The following is a 22,653-nucleotide window of genomic DNA, read 5'->3' as shown; positions in this document are numbered from 1 at the left end:
TCTTTCACCAGCATTTGTGTGTCCCCACAGAGAGCCAAAACAGGGGACCGATCTGCAGGAAGCTAATCGAGCAATGACTGAGATATGTATACAGCTAGATCAGGTCTTCCATCCAGCTCACCACAGGGCTTGCACGGACTCTGCCTGGTGACGGCGTAAGGAAATGTGTGAGTAGGCATGGGAGCAACTCCAGCTCACTCAAGCTTAGCATAGATGCTTGGAGCCTGAGATCCAACTGAATACAATCTATACAGACTAAACAGGCACGGAGCATGGATCTCAACTCCCTTACACCCAATCTTCATTACAGAGCAAGTGTGTTTTTTTGTGTGTGTTTTTTTTTTTTTTTTTAAGACCTACATGCCAATGTACCCCTCAACCCTAACACAGATTTCTCCTGCTTCATCAACAGAAGAAACACTGCCTCACACAACCAGCAAGAGACAACATGACCACAACTTGTACTCAAGCCTCATGTTTGCAAGCATTACTTACAGGCTTCTAAGCAATATGTGAAGAAGAGGAACCTAACTGTGCCCTAATAATTGTAAAATACAATGCTGTTTCCAAAGGAACTCAACTCTCATGTCACAGACGAAAATTGTACGTGAGAGATGCCAGGACAGTGTCTACCAAATTCTGCCAGCACCACACATCAACTGCCTCAGAAGAATGCTGGAGCACATGTGAAATGAGCAACAATTGGGATGGCTTTCAGTGGTGCAGAGAAAGGAAAGACTCTCCTTAAACATCAGTATCAATATTTACAGGTTTGATAATGCCACCTCAGAAGTGACCCAACATTCAGTACATGAACCAGACTTCTTCCTCTAATTAAATAAAATAAGGTTTGAGACATTAACAGTTAAGAAAGCCTTCTGCAGAGTCATCCAAAAGAAAAGGTGGCTTAGATCTTGCTGACAAGAAGCCTCATACTTCACAAGACTTTTGCATGTAGCACAGCCATTATAATTACAATAGACAAGCCATGCTGTCCCTTCACACTCAAGACATGCAAACCTCACACTGCAGGGGGATGGAGATGCAAGCTTCCGTAAGCATATCCACCATCACCACTGAGTGTTTAAATTTGTTAAGTCAATTACAGTTGGTGCCATTTAAGGCCTCTAACTGCACCATTTATCTACATAGCATCTTGCCTTCCTGCACTTACCGATTGAAATGATGAGGTCTCTCCTGAGAACAAATCCTACTAGTCTTTGGGACTCCCGTGACACCACCACTGGGTAGCCACTGTACGTAGTTTCATTGATTATGGTCTCAACATCTTCTACGGTCATGCTGTCCTGAGTAATGACAGTCAGAGGAGGATCATTCCTCCGTGGTCTCATTACATCCATTGCAAGTGTCTTGTGCGAGAACTCCTCCTTGGCTTCCAAGAAAGGGTAGCCGTTGAGACGAATATGGGCATCGTAAATGCCTTCCCGCCCGATAGCGTCAGCCATCCACTTGCTGGTCATGGCTGCTGCCATCAGAGGAACTATGTATTCCAGTCCACCCGTGAGCTCAAACATAATGACCACTAGTGACACAGTCATTCGGGTCACCCCTCCTACAAACAGAACACAGGAAGGCAGAAGACATTAAGGTGTTTTGGAGGATTTCCAACCAGTAGAGCTGTTCTGACAGTTGCTACAACTGTCCTACACCAATGCATCTAGACAACGTATTATATCAGTAAAAGGTTGTATTGTTGGACTTCTAGCTAGAAAATAAGCATCACCTTCAGCATTGTAGTGGAAGCCAAATATGAACAGAACATACTGTTAAAACCATCTGTCTGCTCCAAAATATCATGCTTGTTATGGGCCTTTCTGCTACTTTTTTTTTTGGGTCCTTTTAGGAAGCAACCTTAAAAGGCTATATTAGTTTCAAATCAGGTCATAAGAAATACCCTAGAGTCACGTGTCCTTGGATAGCACATCTTCTGAACTACAGAGATCCATGAGCGATGCGGTATGTCTGTCCAAAACTTACTTCTTAAGACGATATATCAATGAAATATTTCACAATGAAAGTTTGCTGGGAAAGTCATCCTGTTACTTAAACACAAAAGAAAGTGAACTAGCTGCAGAATAGTCTGTCATGCTGTGAAATGGCCTTACACACGTAAACCTGTTTTATCAGTGTATGGAGTGATCCCTATGATAGGCCATGCAAAAAAGACAAGTGGCATCTTGACATCCTCTGGCTACTATCATTAATTTTCCTAACAACATGGCTTCCCTACATGGGAATCTGAAGTCCCTGGACAGTCTCATTTGTTCTGGCTGCATATTCAGGAGATTTCCCATGGAAACCTATCATGTCCAATGATAGGTTGGTGCTGGTAAAAGAATGCAAATAGGATACAAAACACATTATATGTTCTACTACAAAGTAGACCGAACCCCCAAACATGCAGCCTGGACTTCAAAAGAAGTCTGTTGCTTACCTAGACATGCTGCAGCCCCAACCATTGCATATAGGCCTGGAGTGATACAGTCAGCTCCTTGACTGCACCAGCCACTGAAGATGACCCAGTCATGGTGGTAAAAGGCCAGCTGCTCCATTGCTACTCCTAGCAATCTTCCTGCTATAGCACCTACTGCCATGCTTGGGATGAAGAGCCCCGAAGGGACCTATGAAAAAACACATCAGTGAATAAGGCATTTCTCAGGGAGGCAGTATTCAAAGACTAGTGACAGAAGTTCAAACAAGACTGATTTAGAGATTATCCTAAAGTTAAAACTGGTATGGATGCCATGCTCCATCATCTTTGCCCTTCCCGCACCAAAAAAGGTGATGGGAGAACATCATCTTGTATCCTTGGATGGAAAAAGGGACAGCACTGGGTATGCCAAATGCCGTCCTCACTGAAACAAAGCATGCTCTAAAACCTCTCTAACAGAGTATGAATTGTTTGCAGTTACTTCTTTCTGAGCAGGAGAAAGACCCACACAACAGTTTAGTGTGAAATAGAATATACTTTTTTTTTTTGCAAAATTTTCCTAAAAAGCAAAGTTTATTTCCCAGAATAATAAAACAAAGTTTCATTTGCACGCCACTAACACTCCCCTGTGCCTTTCCAACTAACCGAGTACTTATTCATGAAATACACATGATCCTTCAAAGTGAGAGTGCTTGTAATTAGCATATTAGTGATACCCAGTAGAGCCACTGCCAGCAAGTTTCACCTCTGCACTTCAACTCTTTCTGGATTTCAAAAGCTCCTACTCTTTGAAGTCAGAGAATCACCCCCTTGCGCCCTTTACATATTTTTCATATAGCTTTCTCCTACACAGTGTATTTTTCCTCACAGTTTTGATAATTGCCCTTGAATGTCAGTGACAACCTCAGTGCAACAACGAGGTGCAAACCTCTGAGGTAGGGTCACCTCTTTTGGACAATCCATTCAAGGGAGTGAGGGGCAGGGTTGATACACTTAGGATCCATCTAATAAAGCTCACTGAGGGAAAGCTCAGACCTAGGCAGTACATCCACAGCTCAGGAGACCGCCACTGAACAAGAGCAAAACAGCCTGATTAATGAACAGCTATCATAAGCATTTACAAATGAATATCTCAATTGCTTTGCAATTAGGAAAGGGGAGATATAATGGAAGTATCAAAAAGGCTTAAGTAAAGACAACTTAGAAGCATTCAATGTTTGGAAAATGGGCCATGAATCCCTAACCTAGCAGCTTCAGTGACTGCGTGTGGTGGCAACACACAGGATAAAAGATTTCTACCGCCCTCAGTTACTCACAATGGAACAAATAATTGCCATCTATCACCCCCTACAAAGCACAGTTTCTTCTCCTTAACAGAGCCTGGGGAGAAAAACATGTCTGTTTTTTAAATGGATAAAATCCTAGGGTTTCTGCATCAGATGAAAAGAACACGAGCTGCTTTACAGGTAACTCTCACCTTCATGCCAAAGGTGAAGATTGTGATGAAGACTTTCATTATAAGGGCCAAAGCCAGCTGCCACATGGCTGTGTAAACTCCTGGGCCAGCAGCTCGGTCTGGCAGGTCATCCCCTTTGGTGCTGTTGAAGTCATTCACATACTCACAGAGCTTGGAAGAGTCCAAAATCCCACAGTCATTGAAGAGTTCTGAGATCAGCTCACTGGTGCTCATTCTGGTATACTCATTAGGGAAGGCCAGGATGGCTGTGATGGCAGTCACTACAAACACCTCCAGCACAGGGTATTTACCAAGTTTGGTTGTCTTACGTCGCCTGCACCAAGCAATGTTGCTGCGAATGAAGAAAGCTCCCCAAAGCCCACCAAATATTCCCAAGAGGACGAATGGCACAAGCTCCAGAAGATGCCATGGCATGTGAAACTCCACGTAGAAGAGAACCAGGCGGCTGTTCCCAAAAGGATTGATGGAGCGCAAAGTAAAGGCAGCCACCAGAGCAGCAAAGAAGGAACGCCACAGTGTCTTGAGAGGAAAATAGTAACTGACCTAAAAAGGAAAAACAAAGCAGACTCAGTCACTTGTCACTACCCTGATTGGTGCCCAGTAACATCACTACTGTATGAAGTACAAGAAAGGACTGAGACTGGTGCGAAATGAGGACTGAAAGGACTGAGACTGATGTACCTTCCCCTTCAGCCAAGACTTGATTATGAGGTCCCCTCTATACAGACTACAATGACCAGGATGGATCCTGGTGTGCATACTTGCAGCAAATGCCCTCTATGATTCCTGAGGTGTAGATGATTTACTCAGATAATAAAAGTTGCTACAAATCACCTATGAGCTGAAACCAGAGAATTATTTGCCTTTCATGCTCTGCAAGGTCCAGAAGTGCCAAACAATGGTGTTTGCCATAGTAGCCGAGCATGACTATTGCTCAGCTGAGCAGAACCATCCCACTCTTTCTCTGAGTTAGGCCCTGAAGCCAGAAATGGTGATCCGTTTCACGTCTGGATCAAAAGAACATGAATTAGAAATTACTTGGTAAGAAAAAGAGTTTGATAAGCAAGGTAAGTTTGTTCTGAGGTACTCTGAGACAGAGCTGTCTGGAGAGAGTGGACATATGGAATGACAGAGGCTGTGGTTGTGAGCAGTCAGTGTTGCTGAGCATGGACAGATCGGGGAAAAACAGCAGGTTTACTTTAAAGCCAGAGATATACATCATTCAAAATAAGTTCTACAGTATTCATAAGAATTACCTGAAACCCCAGTAAAGTTTAGGTTGCCTGGCAGACCTTGTAAATACACCACCAATCAGTATTCAACAGAGTCTCCTTTCCACACCCAAGCAGTTATGAGTGGACTGTATTTTAAAACCAGCGGGGTCAGTTCTTGCAATAAAACAGCTCACCAGAGCTAATAAAAAATGCTGGTGTTACCTCTTCCAGACTAAAGAGCACTCCTCCAATCGGTGCACCAAAAGCTACAGACACACCAGCAGCTGCAGCTGCTGATAAAACCTATGAAAGAAACTGAAGTCAGTCACACATTTTCAGCTCCCCCCTCAAAATCTTTCCCCTTTTTTTGTTGGACGTCTACTGAAATGTGTACAGTTTTTATCTCCAATGATTGCAGAATAAGCTAATGTCTGACTTGTTTTAAAGACAACAGGGAAAAAATGGACTGAGTTAATTCCCTAAGAAATATTCTAGATGATCTTGGAGGTCTTTTCCAACCTTAATGATTCTATTGCAATCCACAACTTAAAAAAAGCATTACCATTTAAACAGTTCCAACCCTAAATCAGTAGAACTGACATCAATTGCAATTACCTTGTTCTTTTTCACCTGATTTCTTGCTATGCTTGCAGCCTAGATAAAGCTTTAGTAAGACAGAACAGCAGTACTTCTACTTCCCAGAACATGACTTTTGCTACATTTGCCTGCCTCACGTCTGTACCTTTTCTCAGAAGAGAACAACAAAGCGTAACTAGAGATGTTGTGAAGACATCCAAAACCTTGCCTGCTCACTGTGTGGATTCTGTCATTGCTGTGTTTAACAGAAGATAAGTTGGCCAATACTTCTACACATTTCACACTAGTCATTCTCCAGTGACTTGTCCAGAAAAAAAACCTTACATCGTGAGGAAACACTTATGAGCTTCACATTAGATGTTAAATTGGTCCTTATACCATGTCCTTCCCAACAGCACCACGTCCCTGAAAGTGAAGCCCTTCAGCCTGCTCCTACAGCTAGGTCCAAGTCCCTCAAACAGTCTTAATGTAGCCTATGAGGCTGTATGACAAATGCAAGAAAACTTTGCAAAACTGGGTGTGCAGTGGGCTAGCATCAGTGAATGTTCCTCTCACAACTGAGATGACTACCTGTGCTGGGGAAAAGCTGCAGCGTCACTGAGATTGCTTTTGCTCCAAAGAAGTGTCGCACTGAGATGCTCCGAGAATATGCCAAAACAAGAGCTTATATTCATCACAAAGCACCAAACCCACCAGCTTTCCCATGCTATCTCAACAGTTTAACAGTAACACAGTATCATTTTACCTCTCTGCGCTTGGCTTCATTCTTCCTGTACTTGGTGAAGAGGTGACACAAGATATTTCCACAGCAGCAGGCAACATGCACCAGGGGGCCCTCTTTTCCCAAGCTCAGGCCAGAGGACACCGCCAACACTAAGGTAATGGTTTTGATGATCAGCGTCCACTTGCCCAAGTAGCCTCTAATGATGAAACCACTTAAGATAGTTTTGATCTGGAAGTCAAGCACACAGAGCTCTACAGGCTTTCATTCAAGTCCTGGTCAGAGCTCCAGTTTTACTAGGCTCTCCCAGACCTGCTTTCAGCTTTTCCCTACAGCTTACACAGTACCTCCCAAGCTAACAAAAGTAAAATACAGTCAGTAAAAATACCTCTACGTGCAAAGACAGAAGGTGCTCTTTACAGAAGGTGCCCCTTTGAGTCCTTCCTTCAGGACTGTTTTTCCTACTGAAAAATAATCTGATGCTGCTTTTGCAGTCTTCCACAAATGGTGCGCTTTTGTTTGTACCTTGCATTTACTTTTAGTAAATTTATTTTAGTTTTTAAAGGGATTCTGTGGAAACTTAAGTACTAGACATGTTTTAGGAATAAAGTTTGGAGCAAAAACAAAAAAGCATATATTAAGCCACCATACATTTCTAGAATATAAGGAAGTATTATTCCATAGCAGGCAAGCATAATCTTTGGATGGTGGATCCCTACCCCACCTTAAAACAAACTAACACCACCACCCCCCAAAAAAAAAACAACAAAAAACATCACTTTCATTCTTGCTCACCTCTGGAATTCCTGAGCCGCAGGCATAAGGAGCAAAGCCCTTCACAAGTAACACGGCAAGAAGTGAGAATAACAAAGCCCAGATAACATACATCAAGTAGTTGAGAATGTATGCAAAAGCCCCCTGTAATGCAGAGAAAGTTAACAGATTTGTATCACTTCAGCTGAGATTATGTCAAACCAGTACACTGAAGCAAGTGCACAGAAATAGCAGGTAATCTCAAATACAGTTATCATCAGCCAAAAATAACAGGGATCATAATAAGTCTGTAGTTCCAAGGACAAGTTACATTTGCTGGGTTACAGGAATGTGAGCCACCCATACTTCCAAAGACCACTTTATAAAATGGCAAACAAGTTATACAAATACTGTCCCAGTCAAGCTGGCTGCTCCACTGGATAGAACTGCCAGAACTTGGTTCTATCCAGAACACAGGACTTGAACTTTAAAGTGTTCATAGGCAAAAACATTCTCCCAGCAGTAACTCTCAAACACAACTAAAGCAGTACGCTTGTAAATGTGTCGATGTTTTGCTTCCCCACTGAGGAAAATACATAAGTAACTTATTTACACCCTTCAAAGACCTCAACATTCAAATTTACATCACTGAAATATCCTCAGTTAGCACTTCTGGCATATACATACAGATCATACCAAGAGACAATACAGGCTGGGGAAATGGGACATTCAGCAGCAGAAGTAGTTCTAGGCACACATTACCTCTCCATGTCCAATTATAAGCTGTGACCAGCTCTTCCATTCGGGACACTTGTCTCTGTCTGTAAAGGTAGTGTTGGATTTCCAGCAGCAGTGTTCATGGTTAAACCAGAAGCCTGCTAAACACACTCCTTCTTTCAAATCTGTCATCCAGTGGGCAGAAATGTCTATCAGACCTGCTAAGGAACCTGGTTTAAAAAAAACAAAGGTGAAAACTTAATAACCATCTTATGCAGGCTCACATATCTGAAGGTTACAGTCTGCCCCTACTTTGACTCACCTACCAGCAAATAGGAGCAGCACTGATATTTTTGCCTACAATTAACTTTTATTCTTAAGAGGGCTAAAGGGAAGATTTGCTTAAGCATACATTGAAAAGAGTAGGTCACAAAACAAAGTGTGGCTAACAACATTTCCAAGGTTGACCCCAGCAAACTGCATTAAAACCTACCCTAAGTCACTAGAAATTAATTCTTCTCAATTAGACTGAACAACCACATTAAATATATCATGGCAAGTAGTCAGAGGCAAGGAGGGATTTATGTTTCCAAAGAACATAAAACATGTCACTGGTCTCCAGCACAAGAGCTGAAATCCACAAGTTACGCTAACAATGCTAAGACTGTGCAAGGAATAACTTTGAATTTGGAGGAAACATTTCCAATCCCAATTAAAAACAAAAACCAAACAACTAACAAAAAAAACAGAAGGGAAAGTTACAACTACGCCAAATAATACAACAGAGAGTCAGCACGGAAAGTAATTCACAATTTAGAAAAGAAAGCTTCAAGCAATTTTATGTTTTTCTGTTAAGGAAAACTCCTATAGCCCCCCCCCCCCCGCCCCCAAATAAATGCTGTAATTGGCTCCGTTCTCAGGTAAAATGCCACATCAACACAGAAGCCAGGAATACAGACCTCTGATCTGCATGATCAGAGGCTCCAGAGCCAACACTAAACATTTAGCAAATCTTCCAGTTAATGAAAAACTTGCTAGCAGCTTTCCTATGTAAATATTTAACAGAAGACTTAATTTCATCCCGCATGATGAATGTTTAGCTGCCTTCTATCAAGAAGATTTGCATCCAACTGATTTACTACTTTTGCACTTGGGTCCAAAGTTTGCTTCTGAAATAATATAAAAGGCCTCAGCCAGTCAACCTCTGAAAGAAGCCTGACTTTCCAAGAAATACTGCTCACCTTTTATTTTTAAGTATAGTGGGCCTTTTATTTTTAAGTATAGTGGGGGGGGGGGGGGGGGGGGGAATAAAATCTAACACTCCTTGACATCAGCCTCTCCAGCGTCAAAGAGCACTCAGCAAAAATGATTCACATCATGATACTTCCCTCTGAACCACCATTTTGATCACCTCCATTTTGCTACCTACTATTATTTCAGAGCTCTGTATCAGTATCAGATCAAGAACAGTCCCCAGGACAGCCTTCAGTCTGAGTTTTGTATCTTGGTATTTATACGGATAGGGCCTCGGGGCATTTAAAAATAACTCTCCTTAAATTGCAAAACAGTGGCAGAGCCATAAGTATCAGTGTAGCTTCTCAGCCCTTGTTTCTGGGACAAAATCTCCTGCTTTAATGATATAACAGGGTTTGTGCTAGGAATCAGTAGTGATGGTACAGAACCAGGACTCAGTTTTATATTAAGGTTTGCTCTTACCTGCTAACAACCCAATGAACAGCATCAACAACCAGCCAGAAAAAGCATCGCTCACGCTGTGTATCAGGGCCCATGTTGACTCTTTACTTCTGCTGGTAATCTAGAAGAATTAAAAAAAAAAGAATCCATTAGGACACCGATCTAATTCCCTGTAAATACCTTAAGAGTTACTTGGTAGCATTGTAAGTTGGAGATACACCCCTAATGTTCACTACAACAATCGTAGTACATTCTGTTTTGAGGGACAAGACGGAAAACATCAGACAGTGGCTGGGTTTACAGCTGGTATAGTCCAATGCAGCTCCACTTCAGACATGAACAAGAATTAATCAAGGATACTTCCACTCTTCCCAGCATTCATGTAACGTTTTCCTCTTAAAAAACTTTTGAATAAGAAGAAAACGAAATCCACCCTTTAGCTTTTAAAAGACGTTTCTTATTAGCAATAACAAGTTACTACTAACCTGATGCCACAAGCAAATGTGAATGCTCAAGGGACCCTCATAGCACTTTGCCCCCAACAACTTACCCACGCTGCCTCACGGGTATTGACACCACACCAACTGGGAAGCAAACAGAAGTTGTCACCAACTTCTCGTAGTCTTCAGCTACTCCCTCAGTATTTGTAATACAAACTAGATGTTACTCTGAGCACAGCAGACTGCCAAGCACTGCTTGCCATAAATCAGCCTCCTCAGCCGGACACAAAAAGGTTAGCAGGTTTCAAACCAACAGAGCGTGGATGAGTTATGAGTCCTGGAACTTACACGTGCTGATTGCATTTGAAAGCGGGACTCAGAGCCACGCAAAGAGGCCTCAGCCCAGCGAGCTCCTCTGGCCAGGCCCTGCCAGCCTGGCTGCACCTGGCGATGGCACGAAGGGGCGCGAGCAGCCTGCCCGCTGCCCTGGCACCAGCACTCCACCATCATTCCCTGGTGACAAGGCACATTGAGGAAAAAAACTAATTCTCACTAAACGAGGAAGAATCCTTTCTTCCTCAATGATTTTCATTTTTTCCCTCTAGATTTTGTCTTTCAAACGCTGCACGCTTCATCGGCATCACTGCTACTGAATGAAGGTGGGAGTTCAGGCGGTGGCCAAAACTATTGCCTTGACATTTGTTTTTATTTGACCAAATGTACATCTCTTTGACCAGCAGTAATTTCTGTCTTTACCTGATTTCAACTTCTTGTGATAAAAAATGTCTTTCTGTAGATAGGGAACAGATTGTCCTTTTCCAAACTCAGACATCATCTTTGACATGCCTGTGTGTGCGCGTACACATGTGAGAAGATTTGGAGTCTGTACTCGTAATGCACAGATAGAAACAGTTTGGTTTTTTTGGACACTAGGTATTGGGCATGGGGCCTCTTAGTTGAGTCCTTACTTGCTCAGATGTGGGCGTTATACTGTAATTCCCACACACTGAGCAGCAAGGACGCAGTTCAGCTTGTGCACTACGATTGTTTAAGATGAGTTGTTTTGTAAGGCTCAAAAATAAAATGTCAAAGAATATTTTAGCAAGTAAACAGCAAAGTTTAGTTCAGTCATCACCCTCCAAAAGTTCCACAAACAAGGGTTTCTCATGAATCAGGAGCATGCTGGGGACATCACTACTTTATTTAAAACAACCCTTGTGTTCTAAGCAGATTCCTTTAATTGCAAAGAGCAATGAAGCCCCAGAAGCAGAATTTGTTCCAATTTTCTCAACCATGCAGCACAAACTTCAGTAGGAAGAGCATCCCACTTCTTTATCAGTAAGCAATGTGTATAATGGAGTCATGGGTGCTTATATTCTTGCATATAATCCATGGAATAGTAATATAGTTCTTCTAAACAATGCATGCATCTTCCATGGCTAGGACTGTAAGTTTTGCTATGCTTCAGAATTGATCAAGTTTAACATTGCATAAGGAAATGAGTGATCAAGGCATCTAAGCCATATATCTGAAGAACGTATCATTAAAGCTTTTAAAATAAATAAAGCCTTGGACAGAAAAGTAGCAATGGGTAAACTGCAACACATTCAATTTAGTGTTTCTTTTCCTCAAAATGTAGAGGCTTTCAGTTTCCCCCTTACAGAAATCCCTTGGTATTTTTCATGTAACTGGCTCCCTAGTAAGGTAATTAGAACTACGATTAACTCTAAGCAAGTTAATATTTCCGCCTTCAATGCCAGCAAGGAGTAGTAAGAAATGTTACCTCTCTGTGCCTGTCCCGGTCCCTGGACTTCTCTCGCACCCAATCTATAGTGTTAAAATCTTCATAGGTCCCCACACCAGGAAGAGGTTCCTCCAGGAAATCCATCATTTTGCTTGAGCCGTTCATCTCTCCTCCATTATATGAGGAAAATCCTGATGGGGGAGTGAGGGGGGAGAATTGAACATTTCTTAGTTATCCCCCTTTTTAGAAAAAAAACTTCAAAAACATCACTGAAGTGCTGACTTAAGTGGAACAATACAGATTTCAGGGTAAGTAAACAGCTTACGAGCTGTTCCTTCAGCTACATGCACCAAGCAAGCGTCCCAGGGATTAACTGCTCAGCACCCATATGCACGTCCCCAGCTTCAACAGTTCATAAGGAGATGGGCTCTTTTCTGGAAACATTTGTTCAGGAACCAAAGTAAACTAGCACCTAGATTTTACTGTTCCCTAAATCCAGGGCATACTGTGGCTTGAGGGAAACAGCGGGGAAAGGAAGAAGGGAAACTGAATAAATATTTAAGACTTCCACCAGAGCTGAAGGGATTTCAGTGAGATCCAGTGCAAGAATAAAGCAAGAACCAAACTAGGACTGTGAATGGCAGCAGGGAGAAGCAAATGCCCACCTGACCCTATCCTCCCCAGCCATCGCTTGAGGGGAGACAGCAGTGCACACAAAGCAGAGAAAGCAATCGGAGCTTGAGAAGAGCCACGTTTCCCCGTTACCCGAAGGGCTTGCTGTCTCCTTTCAGGTCAAATAAACCCAGCCAACTACCAATCACTTGACTTTGTCTAATCTGCTCCAGCCCATGATGTTGAATAGGAAGCTCCCAAAATTTTGGTCACAAGACCATCTCTTCACAGTTAGAAGCACAGACCAAGGGTGTGGGGCAGGCATAGTAAGTGCTTGCAGAAAACTATTAATCTACAGTGTGACGAGGGTTGACCTTGTCCATCTGGAGATGGCATACAAAAGCTCCGCGTAGCTTCAAACCCATGCTTCACAGTAAAACCTCCTGAGCGTCATTCCTACAGTTCCAACACTCTCTGCCAAGTAAAAAATATTAATTCTGGACCCCGTCACAGGAAGTGGGTTAAACCCAGCGGATTAGTGTTGTCTTTGTGTCCAGATGCCAGGCCCCTGCCACCTTCCGGCCTATCCCTCTGCCGCGCGATTCCTCCTCCCGTGAGGGCCCCACTTCCAGCTCCTACGCTCCGCAGCGCAGGCCTCCCAGGTGCCTCGAGGGAGATGCTCCCCCACGTCCAGCAGCTAGAAACAGCCATCAGGAAGCTGAGCAGCACTACTGACCTCAGCACTGATCAATTCTCTGACACCCCCAGCACCGGTGGTTAACCAGTGCTGCCTAACAGGCTTTACTGGCTAAACAAAAAGGATTTTTTTTTCAGCCGTTTGGGACAGAGACCTTCAGCAAAGAGGGCCTCCAAATGAAGTAAGAGGCAGAGAAGGCAAATTGCCCAAGAGTACAGGGTTCAGTGAGTAAGGGGAGAGAAAATCCTGCCCAGCACCCTGCCCTCCTCACTGCTCCACCTGAAGGAAAAGGCCGCGGGCAGAAAAGCAGCAGAACGGAGCCGACCCTATGGCTTCCAAGGCAGAAACCTTGGACCTGCGTGGTTTTTAACTGCCCAGGAAAACGCACTTAGATCTCTTCCACCTGGAAAACACTCACAAATCTATTCCTGCTTTTCTTTGCTCCTAAAATAAAATATTGGCATCTTTGATCTGAAAAGAAACTTTGGAAATCCCACTAATGTAACGCTTACTCCTTGCTCCTTTAAAAACTTGTTTCTTAAAGCCCCGTTCAAGCAGTTTGATGGTGTTGAAACACATCAGGGTAGGTGGGGAAACACACAGAAGTCTTTTAAACTTTAGCCAGGGAAATCAAGGAGTTCTCCTGACAGATTGACATGGAACAAGTTCTTCCGTGCAATTCAGCCCAAGCTTCATTCTTTTGCTTGTGCAAGCACTGAGGCCTCTGCTCCAAGTCAATAACAACAGAATTCTTCATTAATTTTACTCCATGTATTTTTCTTGCTAAGCCACCAAATGCTGAAAGGGCAAAAATTTGCTGGGTTACTGCAAGAAACAGTGTGTTAAATTTCAGTGGAGATGAAAGGTGCCCTACAGTATTTTCCAGTATACAAAAGTGTCCTCTTAAGATAAAAAATGATGCTACTTTACATACTGAATACTAATCTGAAACTCCCTTAAGAAGCTTTTCATGCTACCTTCATTCCCAAAAGCTCTCTCCATGTCCCTAACAGCCAAAGAGCTCCTAAGCTTTACCTTAGTCTGCTACAGTGCTATTTGCTTCTTCATTTAAAAAATAAAAAAATCACACTAAAGAAAAATGACTACTTCAAAAGTACAAACCAGGAAGGGTTTCTTAGAACTGATAGCTGACAACTCCGTTCTTTGCAGAGCTTTAGTTCTTCTGAACTGCAGCCTTCACTCACTGACAGTTATGATCCAAACCAAGCTCAAGTGAAAGAACACCTTTCCTAAAACAAAGCTGTGCGTCACACGATCAAGAAGGGAGTTGCACAGATCAAGTCCCTGTCATCCCAGCTCTGCAGACCTCTTAAAGTAGGCTTGTACAACACATATTCCTGTTTGGAAAGTGGGAAGAGAAAGGTGCTGCCAGACAGACTGCACGCTGAGCAACCTCAGTAAGTAGTTGCCAGCCAGCAACAAACCAAAGGGAAGTAGAGGACATAAGCTATGAAAAGGCAGCAAGAGACTAAGGTACTCAGTAGACAGCTTCTCATTTGAGTTAGCAACCCCCTAACTGATACAATCAGGAATCATTCACTTGGCAGTCCGGAAAAAAACAAATGCCACCTAAACACTTTATGTTCTGCAGAGCAAGCATCAGCTCACATAGTCCTCGTAACCCCATCATGCGTGTTCCAGTCCACCATGCATGGTCTTCCCCCCAAGATTACACTGCTACGGAGAACTTCCAAGGGTGTACAGATGGAGACACTCTTGGTAGAGAGGTTGATTTATCAGACTTGGGCAGGAGAATAAATCTAGGTGCAGTTCTGTAAGACATGAAGTGTTTACAGTTATTCAGAGGCAAAAAAAAGATAAAACAAAAACTGGGTCAAAATTGAAAGGCAGTAAATGAAAAAGTATTAGAATTCCCATATAAAAAAGATAATGTTTAGTATTTCATTTATAGAATCATAGAATCACTGAGGTTGGAAAAGACTTCCAAGATCATCCAGTCCAACCTTTAACCTAGTACTGACAGGTCTACCACTAACCCTTGCTACTAAGATCTACAGACACGCGTTTCTTGAAGACCTCCAGGGATGGTGACTCAACCGCCTCCCTGGGCAGCCTGTTCCAATGCCATAGTGAAGTCTAGGTAGACAACATCCACAGCTTTTCCCCCATCCAGAGTGCGGTACCTTCTCACAGAAGGAGATCAGGTTCATCAAGCAGGACCTGCCTTTCGTAAGCCCATGCTGACTGGGCCTGATTGCCTGGTTGTCCTGCAAATGCTGCATGATGGCACTCAGGATGACCTGCTCCATCGCTGGCACTGAGGTCAGACTGACAGGCCTGTAGTTCCCCGGGTCCTCCTTCAGGCCTTTCTTGTAGATGGGTGTCACATTTGCTAGCGACCAGTTGGCTAGGACCTCCCCAGATAGCCAGGACTGATGATAAGTAAATGATGGAAAGCAGCTTGGTGAGCACTTCTGCCAGCTCCCCCAGTATCGTCACATGGATCCCATCTGGCCCCATAGACTTGTGTATGTCTAAGTGGTGTAGTAGTTCACTAACCATTTCCTCATGGATTATGAGGGCTTTATTCTGCTCCCCGTCCCTATCTACCAGCTCAGGGTGCTGAGTACCCAGAGAACAACTGGTCAGTACCCAGAGAACAACTGGTCTTTCTGCTAATGACTGAGGCAAAGAAGGCATTAAGAAAAAAAAATAATGAAGAAAACAAGATCAGTCTCATAGCACACTTGAAAAGTACCACAAAATAACCTACTTCAGGAAGAAAAAGAAAAAATCCTTGCTTCATTTAGGATAAAAAAAAAAGGTTAAGTGAGTTTCTCCAAAGATCTCCCCAACCAGTGGAGTTCACAGACCATGAATCCAACCCACCCAACTTGCACTGTAAAGAAAACAGTACACATTTGTTGAGAGCCTGGAAGTACTCTGTTTTCAACAACATTTTTGCACTCAACAGAAAATACACAAACTGGTATCAATGTTTTCAAAGACTTCCCCATTCAAGTATGCCCACTGGAAATCCCAAGTACTATTCTACAGATCTGACAGACCAAAATCTCCTCAACCACCCATAACAGTGGCACAGAAAAACGATCTTGTGACTAACAGTAGAGGCAACAGATTCAGTACATCCAGCAAAGGTTACTGACTGCTTTGAACAGCATTAAGGAAAGTCAGCATCCATCCAGACATCATTTAGGGGACGGAGCTAAAAATAAAGGAACCACCGTTGCAACATCACTTTTAGAATAGCTTCAGATTGAAACAGCAAGATAGCACTACTGGGAGGTCTTTGAGGCTTTGCTAAGTGTGGGTGATGAGGTTTTTTGTTTCTTTTTTTTTTTTTTTTTAATACCATGCCCAGTTATCCTAAGACTACATTACTTCTGCCTTGAGAAACGTAAAATGAGATAAACTACCAGCTCCTGAACACACCTCTCAAAACCAAGCAAATCAGTCAAAATAGTTCGTTATTGCTTCTAAAGGAATGACCAAAACTTCTAGAAGTGCCATAGCATTTCATACATCCATACTGGAGACAGCACATTTTCACTGTTTGCTCAGTTTATCTGTGGACACTTATCACAGTCTTTCTTCAAGATAAAAATTAAGGCCAAAGAAAAAGTATCAAAAGTGGTGTTAAACCAAGCTGATACAACATTGAGAAGCATTTTCTGCCGAAAGATGAGATGGCTGTCATTCCTTGCTCAATCTTCTGAAACAACTGCCCAGGCCAGTGACTTTCAGCTGCCCTGGGAACCTCCTCCCAGCTCAGAGCTACCACAGAGCAACATGGACCAGACCTAAAGGGCACAGCGTCAGTACAGAGCACTGCTCAGCAAGCGAAAGGGGCTGCAGTAACTGAATCCTCAGGTCTGCCCTGTTAAACAGGGCCAAAAGTCACACAGGTATCAGCCTCCACATTCCATCAAGACGGCAGCAAGCAACCGCACTGTGAGTCTCTGCAAAGAGGTCAAGCACAGAAAGGACAGTTCACCTTGACTTGCCTGCTCAGGAACAGCCAGGTGCACTCTGGAGACCGAACCTGCTCTCCAGACACTGATCCCATTCAGCAGCACAGTCTCCCGTGCCTAAAGTGACTGGATTTCATATTACCAAATCAGAACCCCGAAGTCCCCAAGCAATACATGACAACTTCATGGCTGTGCAAGTGGATAAGCAGTCTATTTCACAAAAAATAATGAGAAAATGTCCTTATATTTTTTTCCCTGATTAATACTAAACTATAAAATGGCTGACAGCCATAAATATTTATCAAGATCGTATTTCCTGCCTCAGCTTGTTCAAATAAAGAATCCTAGGAAATTCATATAGGAATAAATCAGGAAAATCTGCTCAGTAATGCCTTGTCAAAACACAATCACGATGATCCTGTAGGTCTCTCCAATTCCTAACATATATACCTCCAAATCAGTATTTAAAACCCAGAGACAGCAAGTTCAATACTGTCCTGTCAGAGAAGTACTGTTCATATTTAAACAGATTTTATTTTATTTTTGGATCACCTCTTCTTTCCTAAATGGGTTAATGCTCCATTTTAGAGATTCTTCCTGGCTTAAAAAAAAAGAAGGCAGTGCTCTTTAAAGTTACAGGCATCTGTCATTTGCAATACAGGAAACCTACAGCGCTTTATTAATTGGCCTGCCAACACAGCGCATGCAAGAGAAGTGTCCTATGCTGCTTTCCCATAACAAATACGGAAAAAGAATCATATTTTTTTTTCAGACAAAAGGAAGAACTGCCGTACACAATCATCACACAGCAGAAATCCAAAAGACCACCCTGGCTGCTCACCCTTTGCAATCAAACCCTTCGTCTGAGGAGAAACCAGAGCAGCTTCAGAGCCGTGAGCAGCAGTTTGCTGCCTCACAGCCCCTGCAGTGTGCATCTACAGGCAGATGTGTTCCCCTTCCTCCCTGGAAACCATCTCCTTACCCTCACTCGCTCCTTTTCCTGCAGAAGGACCTTCACCAGCCCATCGCACAGCGACGCGAGTCAAGGGAAAATGGGTGTTGGTTCCTCTACGGCAGCGCTCGCTGCATCCTTTTCCCTCGGACTCAGGTGAAGACAAACGCGGGCAGTGCTGGGCTCTCCCTGCTCCCCAAGCATGTCGTCAGCAGCCACCGTCACATGAGCCAGCCCTTCCACCGCCTGGAAGGGGCAGGATCTCGGCAGCACAGGGAGAGGCTCCCGCTTGCAGGCAGGGAAGAAAGGGCAAAGAGCGGACTACATCCACGGATTGCGACTCCTGATTTACGGAAAGAGGTCTCATCCTGAAGCTGCAACCAGAGCTCCTCTGACAGCCTTCAGGACATTTTGTCCGGCGGCATACATTCCCCAGCACTAATATCCGCCTGCTTGCTGTGCTGCACAGACTCAGTGCGCAGATGGCTGAAGCTGGCTGCGCAGGGGCTTTGAGATGCAGAATAACTTGTTGCTAATGCTGTTTGCTCTCTGAAGTCGGGTGGGTTAGAGCTGTATGCTGAGAATTTCCAGATACCCTTCACCCCAACAATCCGATTCCAAAGACTGACAAAAAATGCCAACTAACAACCTCATCCGCAGTCTGTCTGTGGAGGGATGACCCCTATCACAAACACTGACAGTTAAACATGTCAGATGAGAGCAAGGGCTATGATGCTCCTGGCACACACGCCTGGGACCAAGCCAAACTACATTGCAGGAAAACACATTTAGCAGCGGAGTTTCCTGAGTGGGGGGAATCAGTCACAGATGTACTGCAAAGTCTTTCTTCTCCCACTTCGTTGTCATTTTGCTCACTAAAAGGCTAGTGGCAATGCTCTTTGCTTACCGCCTTCTAGCAGGCAGACAATTCATTTATTTTTTACCCTCAAGCAATATGTCATTGTGCTGTCTGCAACCCCTCCAGGGCCTCATTAGCACTATTTATCTTGCCATTCAATGTACATAAGAACTCAAAGGGGCTCGTGATTAAGTTTTTCTGGCTTCAATTACTAGTGATAACTTGTCATTTAAACCTTGTCTCACAAGTCTGAAACACTACACATTAGCAAACGTTAACTTTGGTCTTATCGTTGTGCCGGGTAGAGGCTCAGCAGGGCATCCTACTGCTCTGGCAATATGGAATTCAAGGACAAATGCAGCTGAAGAATATGCCAAAAGTACTGCCAGATGAAGCAACAACAGTAACATGTGGACTTGCAGGTCTGAATTTAGCAAATGCAGCTGCAGAGAGCTGACAATACCACTTCCACCACATGTATTCAGTGTTATGGTTCCAATAGCAGATCTGGCAGCCAGGATTGAATGCCTATCTTCAGCTGGTCCTCTTCTCACAGCCCTGTGTATTAACTTATTATCCTGCTTATTAGCTTATCCTGCAACACTTTAGGGCATACTCCTAACACTACTCTAATTCTCAATTCTTCCCTTAGAGCTCAAAAGAAAAAAGAAACCTTAAATTGTACAACAAGAGACCTTTCCAGCCTTTAAATGTTTTAAGTCTTTCTCCTGAAGAAGTGGGGAACACAGTCCTGCTTTTGTCCCCTACAATTTAAAGTACATCCAGAGGCTACTGTGATACCCAAGCACTGCACCTTGTTCCTCCCGTTCCCAGTACCTGCTTCACCACTGTAATGAGTTGAGGAAGAGCCGCAAAAGAAAAGCGCAAAATAAGTTGGCATCATTGACTAACTTATACACCCAACCAGAACTACTGTTCAGAGAAAACTATCTGTAGATACAAATTTAATAGTTGGGAAAAGGAATACCAAGTACAACTTACCTTCATAACAAACAACAGAAGCAATAGCTGAGCTAGGAGACTCAGTATTTGCTAAGGCATCTGTTCCAACAGAGCTTTTGTTACAGGAATTAGACCATGTAAATCTTGTATTTCTTCCAAAAAGCAACAGGACCACAGACATAATAACTGGCAATGTATTTGGGTATCCCTGAAGCTTTTTACAGAACCTTCTTTAGAGGGTCTTACGCAAATAAAGCTTTCTGGGAATCACTGGGAAAGTTCTCTCACAGAAGACCAACTGGATGAAGATACAGGATGCTAATGGCTAAATTCACTGGTTTTCCAAACAGGAGAAAGGAAATGGTGGAATCTCACTCATTTTTGCTTGTATTGGACTACACAGCATATTTGTAAGTCGTCCAAGAAAGCAGTGCCTACACTTACCTTAACTTGTACTGGGTAACTAGCATCTCTTCAGACAGCTTTGAAGGACTACAGCTGGATTACAAAAGGGCAAAAGAAACTCAAGTGTTAACAAAGCAAGGCAAGGGAGAGGGAGATATGACAACACAACTCTAAACAATGTCATGCTCTAAGTCAGTATGTCTGACAAAAATTCAAGTGTCTGTGGATAATTCTCTGAAAATGACTGCTCAATACTCAACAGCAGTTAATCAACAAGGAAATAGCTTTTTCTAAATCCTTTAAACTAAAAAGATAAAGATTTGCTGCTGTATAAATGCACCTTGAATATCCTGTGTAGGTCAGGTTACCTTTACTATGGCACAGAAAGGAAGAGATGCCAGTAAGACAGAATAACTTACAGAAAGCACAACTGCATCCTTAAGAGCACTGTGCCATCCTACCTATCTTTTGGGCAAGGATACAATTTATGCTTTCTCCTAGATTTCTAGAAATGCCTAAGGTAAGACTAAGGCAGTATCAGAAAGAAGTCTGTGGCCTTTGCTACGTCTAATTTAGCACAGCTGCTGAGGTGCTAACAACTTTGACAAACCACAGCTAGGATTCAGTTGCTGCCTGGCATAAGAAATACTATTGCCTTAGTGTCAAGATAGGGAAAACTAGAGAAGTATCAGTGGATTTTATAAAAAAAATAAAAGAAAGTCAAGTTTGATTCTCAAGCACATTGTGTAAAAGCAAGGAGACTTACCTGTTATCATTTATTGACAAAATGCTGAAGTCCAAACAAAAAAAGATAAGAGTAATATCGTGTTACTCATGGTGACTTTTCATTAACGCAGACAGCACAGTAGCAGGCATTAAAAGTACCTGCAGTCTTGCAAATCATTTCGACTGAACCAAGCCTGAAGAACTCAGAATATCTACAACTACATCAAGCTCTCATAGAACTCAAGACTCTAGAAAGTAGGTGCATTCATGCAAATACCAGTTAGGAACAAAGTCTCACACTCTGTATAGATCCTGTGAAAAAGATATTTTTCAATACAAGCATCGCATGTTACAGGCCACGTGCAAGGCTGCCCGTTTCCATCTGAGACCTAACACAGCAAGAAAATCCTGTCTCTCATTAGTCAGGGCTCTTAAGGAAAGCTTGAAAGAGCACTGGCTGTGAAATGCAATCCAGATACACAAATTTATCAAAAAGCACGTGATACTTCAAGTCATTTCACAGGATCTAAAAGCTCCAGTTGCAATCATTTTCATACTTGAGATGCCACAACTAATTCACAGGAGAGTTTCTAAGACACTGCTAGTCTTGGAGAAGGTGAAAGAGGACTGGATTCTGGATTCAAATGGCATCACTAAAAAACCTCCATTCTTCAACGTGTCACAGCAAATGCAGCACATGAGAAATACAGGTCCCAACCAGAAGTTTGCAGAAGACTCCACCACAAGAGAACTTCAATTACCATGTCTCCAGCTCAGGTAAAGCACGTGTCACTGCTACACCTTTTAAGGACAGGTTGGGCACTTGACACCCAAGTATTTGTCAACAAACATTTTCTGAGTTCAGTAGGGGAAATCCATAGAGAACTGAAACCAGCATTCAGGGAGGCAACTACTTCCCTTTTTAAATTTCCTCTTTTCCTTCAATGTCAAAACCAGCATAGATTTATACTTCCTGTTAACAGAAAGAGCCCCTTTTGCTGAAACTGCTTCTCTCCATGATTAAGTTTGCTAAAATCGCAAGAAACAGACAAACAGTTGTTAAACTGCAGAGTAGCAGTCTGCGGCCTCCTCAAGTGCTGCCCCCACCACCTTTATTCCAATTCATGTTTTAGTGGGGCATACTTAACCACTCCAAGGACCAAGGCCAGCTGTGCTAAACTGAAGTCCGCTTCCCTCGAAGTGATTCCTGCCACCAAGTTTTTTTCATAGTAGGTGTCACAGGCCTTCAAAATGCACTGAGCAGAGGTGGAAAATTCCTACTTAAACAAGGAGGGAAACAACTGAGTACTGTTTCAGACAAGCGGCAAAACATTTTGAGGGGATAAAGAGGGGATGAAGTTTCAGAGCAGAGGAGTTTCAGGCAAATAGCAAAACAAACTCAAGTTATCTGCCACTGCATGTTACATTACCTACCACTGCTTTGAAACCCCATAGAGTAATTAATTTCCTTACAAAAAGTTAGAGAAATAATTTAGCTCATTCTCTCTAAATATTAAACACAAACACATTTAACTTCAGATAGCTCATACCCAAACAGCTACAGAAAAAGCATCTTGCAAGAGGAGATGCATTAACAACATGCATAAAGTAATTATTTTTATGTATCTAATTCTGCACATAGTAGTAATTAATGT

The 22,653-nt window shown here is 42.9% G+C and overlaps 1 protein-coding gene across 12 annotated transcripts in view; it reads right to left on the bottom strand.

Moving 5' to 3' along the window:
• LOC308177222 (H(+)/Cl(-) exchange transporter 5) overlaps positions 1–22,653 on the bottom strand; it is a 49,252-nt gene that overhangs the window by 3,328 nt on the left and 23,271 nt on the right. For 7 of the 12 annotated variants that reach the window (XM_080554106.1, XM_080554102.1, XM_080554104.1 and 4 more), the window contains 9 exons: positions 11,850–12,001; positions 9,648–9,747; positions 7,977–8,161; positions 7,257–7,379; positions 6,486–6,692; positions 5,366–5,446; positions 3,930–4,472; positions 2,456–2,642; positions 1,175–1,573 (listed from right to left, as the gene is read on the bottom strand). In XM_080554106.1, the coding sequence (XP_080410232.1) occupies positions 1,175–1,573; positions 2,456–2,642; positions 3,930–4,472; positions 5,366–5,446; positions 6,486–6,692; positions 7,257–7,379; positions 7,977–8,161; positions 9,648–9,747; positions 11,850–12,001 (1,977 nt within the window). Of the gene's footprint in view, positions 1–1,174; positions 1,574–2,455; positions 2,643–3,929; positions 4,473–5,365; positions 5,447–6,485; positions 6,693–7,256; positions 7,380–7,976; positions 8,162–9,647; positions 9,748–11,849; positions 12,002–14,748; positions 18,033–18,075; position 22,653 lie in introns of those variants that run through there. The other 5 variants (XM_080554100.1, XM_080554101.1, XM_080554099.1 and 2 more) reach the window with 3 other exon arrangements.

Source organism: Anser brachyrhynchus (assembly GCF_964034855.1).
Source record: "Anser brachyrhynchus genome assembly, chromosome: 13".
Classification (NCBI taxonomy): domain Eukaryota; kingdom Metazoa; phylum Chordata; class Aves; order Anseriformes; family Anatidae; genus Anser; species Anser brachyrhynchus.
This window is presented reverse-complemented; position numbering and strand designations above follow the sequence as displayed.